We start from the raw sequence: 8,647 nt of genomic DNA on the forward strand, positions 1-8,647 counted from the left end.
GATTTAGAACTGAAAGACATCAGAGATCCTCTAGACCCAAGGCTTTTTTTTTTTTTTTTACATTTTACAGAAGGGGAAAATGAAGCCTGGGAAAAGCAAGTGATTTGAAGAATTAAATGAGATGGCCTCTAAACTGCCTTCTAGCTCTAGGCAGAGGGCAAAGGGCAAAGGGCAGAGGATTAATTGCTGGATGTGCTTTTATGGCAGTCCAAGATTCCTGGAGTTCAGTCTGTTATTCACCTTGCCTCTACTCAGGGCTATTTTCACCAAGAGAATCTTGGGTAAAAATCATTAGTTTCAGACAAACCACAGCAGAGCCTTGAACTATGGGTATTTTACTTAAAGCACTCATACATAAGTGGGGAAAAAGCAACGAAAGGCAATAATTTCCGTACAATCATTTTGCAGCCATTAAAGATAGAACATCCATAACCCCCACCTCCAAATCCCGACAGATTATTCCCATTTTGGCTTGTATAGGCCATCCCTTTCACCTCATTCAGAATATCCTACAGTAAGTGGGATTACTCACTCAGAAGCAGAACACAGTTCCTATAGGGCTTGACATTTTATTCAGCAAGGAGACATTTATCTAAGGCTTTTGAACATTCTACAGCATCCTGGCATTTTTTGACAATCAGGGCAAACACCAGCTTGGTTTTCTGAAGTGACGGCCATCTAAATATTGCTCTGAAACTACAAAGGATTGATTCCTCCTTCTTTAAGCAGCCTGGACATTGTCAATGGGACTTCCTACTGCAAAGCTATAACTTACTTCTGGATTATCCTTTTTAGCTTCTAGCTGGAAGAATGATCACTTGCATCTCCAAGGGGTAGTTGGAAAGGGTTCCCCAAATACAGTTGGTAATAGGAAAGGCAAATAGGAGAGACTTACTTATGAGTGAGCAGAGTAAAGCTAGTGGGAAGAATTTCGAAACAGCACCCCAGAACTTGGTGTAGTCAATAGTTTGCCAATGCATCAGGAAAACCTGTTAATATATTATATTATATTAACATATAATATTAATATATTATATAGTAGTATTATTATAAAAATATAATTACATATTATCTAGTATTGTAATATAATATATAACAACTGATATATTTATATATCATAATTATATTATTATTAATATAATATTATACATCATGATATATAATATAACATATAATTGTATATTATATATTATTATATTGTATATAATTAATTATATTACATATTAAATACCTAGGAGCTGGGGGCAGGGGTTATTGAGTATTATATCTCTGATGGGGCAAAACTCTGGTTTGTGCCCCTCTCCCCAGGGATCTCTGGGAACATTTGAACTGGACTTGTTTCTATTTCTCCCTGAGGGGAATTCAGGTCCCTTGCTAAAGTCAGATTAACAGCAGGTTATAAGCATAAATTATTGTTGTTGGACAACAGGGAGGTGATGCCATGACATGCAATGAATTGGATTTAAGTGAGGGAGGTCTGAGCAAAGCTGCCTCAGTTTCCCCTCCAGAGCCACCTGAGTCCATTGGCCGGATAGAGATCAGGACTATTGGAGATGGTCTTGGATGGGGTGGGGGGAGACCTTGGATTTTTAAAACTAAGATCTTTAATAGGTCTCAGTTGGCCTAAGGCCACACCCAGTCAGGGTGTGGAGCAACTGAGGCAAAAAAAAAAAATCTCCCCTTTCACTGAGTCAAAAACAAACAAACAAACAAACAAAATCCCAACCCCTAAATAAATAAAGAATAGAATACATTTTATCTAATCCAAGTCAAAAATAGAGCAAGGACTCTTTCCTCCTTGAAACCTGGGAGGCCTGTTGGAAACAGGACTTCTAGAACAGCACACCGGATAAAGGCTGTAGGCCAAGGTCATTTTTGCTGGCTACAAGCAAGACCCACAAAACCAGAGGGAACATGCTAGTCTTCTGAAAATTGAAGGAGTCTATGTTCGGATAAAACTGAACATTATTTGGCAAGAGATGTGCTGATGTGTAACAGAGCACAAAACAGCACAGTGACTCCTAGTGGAAAACCCAACAGAACAAGAGTGGTCTGGGGAAAAATCATTTGGCTTCATGGAAATAGTGGAATGGTTCAAACCAAGTTTAGAAATCTTCCTGCCAAGGCCAGTAGAGACAGTGTCTGACTGATGCTCTATAGAATCTAGAATCTAGATCTCGATCTACAATATAAAAGCTGATTAAATAAAATTACATCTTTTTTGCAATGTAAAAAAAAAAAAAAAACTAGCCCCCACAGGCAGCCAGAAAGGAATAGTTCTTTGGCTTGAAATAATACTTTCCTCTCCACAGAGGCACCTGACATGATTCACATAGCATCTCCTTTGAGAAATCCTTACCTCTGCCGCAGGCCTCCTTCTCCTAGAGTGTTTTCCTGACTCCAGTTTCAGTACACTAACCATCAAGCTATATTGCCTCTCATATGTGCTAATATCTATGTGCCATTTTCCCCCAAGAGAAACAGTAGGGCCTTGTAAATAGGGCCAAGAATCTTCTCTCCTCCTCTGGTTAAATCTGCTTTTTTCCAGCCCCTCAATATGTGACATGGACTCAAGGCCTTTCTGGTTGTCCTCTGAACAGTCTTCAGCTTGCCAAGATCCTTCCTAAACTATGATGTTCAGAACTGAGAACAGGCCTCCAGGTGAGATCGGAGTGAAGAGGGCAGAAAGCAGAGGGCAAAGGGCAAAGGGCAGAGGGCAGGGGATTAAAAGCATAAAAGTGCTTTTATGGCAGCCCAAGATTCCTGGAGCTCAGTCTGTTATTCACCTTGCCTCTACTCAGGGCTATTTTCACCAAGAGAACCTTGGGTAAAAATCATTAGTTTCAGACAAACCACAGCAGAGCCTTGAACTATGAGTATTTTATTTAAAGCACTCATACATAAGTGAGGAAAAAGCAACGAAAGCCAACAATTTCCGTACAATCATGTTGCAGCCATTAAAGATAGAACATCCATACCCCCACCCCCAAATCCCAACAGATTATTCCCATTTTGGCTTGTATAGGCCATCCCTTTCACCTCATTCAGAATATCCTACAGCAAGTGGGATGACTTATTCAGAAGCAGAGCACAGTTCCCATAAGGCTTGACATATTATTCAGCAAGGAGACATATTTATCTAAGGCTTTTGAACATTCTACAGTGTACAGGCATTTCTTGGCAATCAGGGCAAACACCAGCTTGGTTTTCTAAAGTGACGGCCATCTAAATATTGCTCTGAAACTACAAAGGACTGATTCCTCCTTCTTTAAGCAGTCCAGACATTGTCAATGGGACTTTCTACTGCAACGCTATAACTTATTTCTGGATTACCCAGGTACAGTTGGTAATAGGAAAGGCAAATATTAGAGACTTATTGATGAGTGATCAGAGAAAAGCCAGAGGGAAGAATTTCTAAACAGCACCTCCAGAACATGGTGTAGTCAATAGTTTGCCAATGCATCAGGAAAACCTAGATGTGACTCTGGTCACATCTACAAAGGACTGATTCCTCCTTCTTTAAGCAGTCCGGGCTTTCTACTGCAAAGCTATAACTTATTTCTGGATTACCCAGGTATAGTTGGTAATAGGAAAGGCAAATATTAGAGACTTACTGATGAGTGATCAGAGAAAAGCTAGAGAGAAGAATTTCTAAACAGCACCCCCAGAACGTGGTGTAGTCAATAGTTTGCCAATGCATCAGGAAAACCTAGATGTGACTCTGGTCACATCTACAAAGGACTGATTCCTCCTTCTTTAAGCAGTCCGGACATTGTCAATGGGACTTTCTACTGCAAAGCTATAACTTATTTCTGGATTACCCAGGTATAGTTGGTAATAGGAAAGGCAAATATTAGAGACTTACTGATGAGTGATCAGAGAAAAGCTAGAGGGAAGAATTTCTAAACAGCACCCCCAGAATGTGGTGTAGTCAATAGTTTGCCAATGCATCAGGAAAACCTAGATGTGACTCTGGTCAAGGTCTTTAGTTTTTCTCTGCCTCAGTTTTCTTACCTGTAAAAGGTGAATAGTGATAGTACCTAAATAGGGATTGTAGTAAGAATCCAATGAAACAGTAGATTAAAAGCACTTTTGCAAACCTTAAAGCTCCATATGAATTATTAAACAATAGTTACTTCTACATTACTTCTATGATTTTTTTGATAAGTTTTTTCATAGTATTTTATTTTTCAAAACATATGAATAGTTTTCAATATATATTTTTTGCAAACTTTTAGGTCCTAAATTTTTCTCCTCCCTTCCTTACTCCCCCGCTCAAAGCAGCAAACAATCCTTTTAATATGTGTAATCCTTTTCACCATATTTCCATTTTCACATTATAAAAGAAAAAACAAAACAAAACAGAAGGGGAAAAACACAAGGAAAAATAAACAAAAACACAAAAATACTATGGCCTTATAAGTTTTACAAAGTTAGAGTCATGGCCAAGTCATTTATTTTATCTCAATGAACTTTCATTTTCCTCATTAATGAAATGCATAGAATACACTTCCTATTCCACTGTGTAAATGTTGTAAAACTTACATTCAAAAAAAAAAAAAAAGAAAAAAAATCTGAAATGGGATGGTTATAGCCTCTCGAGGAATAGAATTATTATTTAATAATTCCTATTGAGTTTTAAATTATAATCTCTGATCGTGATCCGAGGGTCTCATCTGTAGGTGGCAGGTTCTCCCCCACGTTCTCTCTCTCTTCCTCAGTCCTGCCCCTCCTTTCTCCTCCCAGGGTGCATATCAGATACCGGCTTTGGGGGAGAGATCTGAGAGCAAGTCCTGATAGGGGGAGACCCTGAAGCTAAAGAAAAACCGAATTGAATTGACATTAGCAGGTTGCAGTAGTGCCACGTAGCCCTGGAAAACACACAAAACAACCAGAAACAGAAAAAAATCGGGGTACTTGAAGGCCACCTGTGCAAGCCTGCCTGGGAATCTACAGAAGATCAAAATTAAAAAAAATAAAAACCACAATTCAACTTTGCAAAGTAAAAAAGGCATTTCAACAGATTTTAAAATATCAGAAGTAACCCACTAAGAAGACACCCTCTCAACCTCCCACCCATAAGAAAAAAACCAACCCCCCAAACTGAAATTAATTATCTTCTAGGTATCTGATTTGATGAAATTAAAATTAATCTTTTAGCCAGGAAGGATAGGAAGCTCCATTAGCAAAGTCCAAGTCAGCAGGCACCATGGATCTGAATTCACAATTTTGTCCAGAATAGGTTTCTTGCTCCATTAGCAAAGTCCTAGTCAGCAGGCACATTGGATTTGAAGTCACAATTTTGTCCAGAATGGGTTTTATCAGGCACATTGGATTTGAAGTTACGATTTTGTCCAGAATAGGTTTTAGCAGGCACATTGGATTTGGACTCACAATTTTGTCCAGAATGGGTTTTAGCAGGCACATTGGATTTAGAATCCCGATTTTATCCAGAAGGGGTTTTAGCAGGCACATTGGATTTGAACTCACAATTTTGTCCAAAATGGGGTTCTTGCTCCATGCAGTAAAGTCCAAATCAGCAGATATGGTGGATTTGAAGTCACAATTTCTTCCAAGGTGCATTTCCTGTGCCATTAGCAAACTCCAAGTCAATAGACAAGGTGGATCTGAAGTCACAATTTTGGCCAGGGTAGATTGCCGGCACCATTAGCAAAGTCCAAGTGCTAGGTATGGCAAATTTTCTGGGCATTTCTGTGAAGTTGCAGTCAGTGGTTGAGGCAGGGTGAGAGCTACAGCCAGGGGGCCAGAGTTAGTTTACTCCCTGGGACCAAATGTAGTCCCTGGGCCAACTGCTCTCAGTATTTCAGCCAGGGGTAGGCCTCCAGGGAGGCCTTGCTTCGGTCCCCGTAGTCATAGAGCAGCTCTTCACCAACTGCGATGTCTCTGGTGGCGATCACGATAAGATGAGGAACCCCATTAATGGGGTGCAACTTTGTCTGGCAGTTGCCACTCTTGCTGTGGTTGATGAGACGCCCCAGACGGCCGGACTCTTTGGTGGCGTCCACGCAGTAACCTTTACTTCGGTAATGGAAGTAGTACATGTAGCAGCCGGTGTCGGGGTCTTTTGCGTAGCGGGCCTCCCGCTTCTTGGCAAGTGCCAAGTCGATGAGATCCCCGTGATACTCCACCACATAGTCACCCCGTTGGAAGGGCTTGGTGGTGATCACGCCACGACCTTTCCCCTCAAAGAGCCCCACTCGCATGCCCTCCTCCTTCCCACTCTGAATCAATGCATTGAGCCTGATGCGCTCCTCAGTACGCAGCTCACCTCGATTCTTCCGAGTGCTCCTCCGGACAGGGAAATAATCAGTTACTCTGTAGTTACGAGAGGGATGCTTGGCCTTGAGGATGCGCTTGCGTGAGCCGGTCTCCTTCCTCCCCTGCACCCTCAGGGCTGCTCTGCTCCTGGATCTGGTGAAGGCCGCCACCATTGTCTCAGAACTGGTGCTGGCTTCGGCCTCCCGTCGGGCTGCCCTTACCCGGGACCGGGTCAGGATCTGGTACTGGGCCACCATCTGGTACCGGGCCAGTTTCCTGGCCAGCCTCTTGGCCTTCAGGGCCTTACTCTGGGAACGAGTACGGATCTGGCGTCTTCTGCCGCTGCTCCTTGCCTGCACTTTGGATTTCATGGTGCTTTTTCTTTGGCAAGCTGCAGTGAGGAGATAGCAGGTGCAGTGGTTGATGATGACGGTGGTGGAGGTCGAGGCAGCTGTAGCCGGACCGGATGCGGGAGCCGGAGGCCGCGGCAGGTGGCGTAGGCGGCCACGTAATGAGATGCTAGAGCAGGAGAAATAGGAGGGAGAGAAGGGGGGAGAAGGGAAGGGGAACACCTTCACCTTGAAATCAGAAGCCCTGGATTCAAATTCTCCCCTCAGCGTCCCAGGCAGCTCTCCAGTGCTCGAATTTACAGATGAATTGTGATCTGCATCCGGTGGGGTGAGCTTTCTTATCCGGGATGGCTCATACCAGCAAAGTCTCAAGTCTAATCCTTCTCCAGCTCTGCTGGGAGCAACTTTACTTGTTAGACAGCCTCTATTAAAGCCAGGTCTTTATCTGTCTTCCTGGAGGGGCCCCCCATGGCTCCCGGATCCACCCCCAGGACTGACCAGAACAAGACTGATTCCTCCTCCACCATCAGTTAGTTTTTTTGTTATCTTGGATCAAGTCGGACCTTCTGAGGAGCCGGCGTTAGCGAAGGCCTCTATCTCAGGCTGGTTACTTTCTAACGGACAATCTGAATGGCGGATGGAGGGAGCCGAGTGGGCCGGCCGGCCTTGGAGCTGGAGCAACCTGGGTTCAAGTCCCACCTCGGCCACATTCTGGCCACATGCCCAGAAACAGAAGTCTCACACTGTCCGTGCCTAAGGCAACTTTCTAAGGCCTGAAGTTGCAGAAAGACTGGCATGGAAGGTGGGAGTATTCTCATCCCTGAATGAATGGGAGTCTTTTTAACGCCGAGTTCTCTATAGCCGAGAAATCTGAGGTCCACTCCCTGTGTCCTTCTACTGTGTTGCCATTATTCTTTTCCTCCTCTCCTGTCTTCTACAATTCACTGGTGGTGTTCTCCTGCCACGTGACCTTAAAATATGAAAAACAATTTACTTCTTGAGGGAGGGTAAATCCCAGAGAATCTATAGGGGTTCAAGTCCAATAAATTTATATATTGTACAGATATTTATTGTATAAATATATATCGAACATACATTTATCTATTGTATGAATATAAACATTTCTAGATGGAATGTATGTTTGGGTATTGTATCAATCTAAATATTCCTATATTTATGCATTGCACTATATTTTATATTATATAAACATATATTATTTATATATTATATTGTGTATTTATATATATCGTATATTTTATGCATTATAATATATATGCATGTGTATTGTATAACTAGAAATATATGTTGCAAAAGATATATATACTGTATACATATATGTATATATTGTATACACATGTGTATATATTGTATACATGTATGTATATATTGTATACACATGTGTATATATTGTATACACATAAATATTTCTATATTGCACAATATATTACACTTATATTTATGTATAGTACACATATAAAATATTTATATATTGTATATTCATATATTATATAATATGGTCATGTGTTCTATATAAATATTTATATTTTACAATACATATATACAGTATTTTAAATATATATTGCTTATACAGTTATATATCATATAGATATATTTATGTACTGTATGTATATCAATTGTTATATATTTCACATATATTTATATCTTATATAAGTATATGTATTGCATAAATATGAATATTTCTACCTAGCATAAATATATAGCAAACATATAATTATGTATTGTATAAATATAAATAGTTATAGATTGCATCTATATTTATATAACACATATATTTATGTGTTATATATATATAACATATATATATATAAATATATTTACATGTTGTACAATCATATATAATATACATTATGTATCGTATAGTTATAAATATTTCTATATTACACATATCTATATATTGTTTACAAATATTTATGTATTGAATAAATAGAAATATTTCTATATTGCATATATTTATATATTTCATAAATATGAATATTTGTGTATCGCAATATATTTTA

The 8,647-nt window shown here is 40.1% G+C and overlaps 1 protein-coding gene across 2 annotated transcripts; it reads right to left on the reverse strand.

The window, feature by feature from the left end:
• Positions 1 to 434: 434 nt before the first annotated feature.
• LOC127542390 (N-lysine methyltransferase KMT5A-like) lies at positions 435 to 7,067 on the reverse strand. Of its 2 annotated transcripts, XR_007948659.1 has the most exons (2): positions 3,040 to 7,067; positions 435 to 494 (listed from the first exon to the last, which is right to left on the reverse strand). XR_007948659.1 is itself a non-coding variant. In XM_051967938.1 (1 exon), the coding sequence occupies exon 1, from the start codon at positions 6,648 to 6,650 to the stop codon at positions 5,817 to 5,819; it is 834 nt and encodes a 277-aa protein (XP_051823898.1). In that variant the 5' UTR covers positions 6,651 to 7,067; the 3' UTR covers positions 2,866 to 5,816. The 2 variants fall into 2 exon arrangements, 1 of the variants encoding a protein (XP_051823898.1); XM_051967938.1 differs by lacking the exon at positions 435 to 494 and having other exon boundaries at positions 2,866 to 7,067.
• Between the last annotated feature and the right edge of the window lie 1,580 nt (positions 7,068 to 8,647).

Source organism: Antechinus flavipes, chromosome X (assembly GCF_016432865.1).
Source record: "Antechinus flavipes isolate AdamAnt ecotype Samford, QLD, Australia chromosome X, AdamAnt_v2, whole genome shotgun sequence".
NCBI lineage: Eukaryota > Metazoa > Chordata > Mammalia > Dasyuromorphia > Dasyuridae > Antechinus > Antechinus flavipes.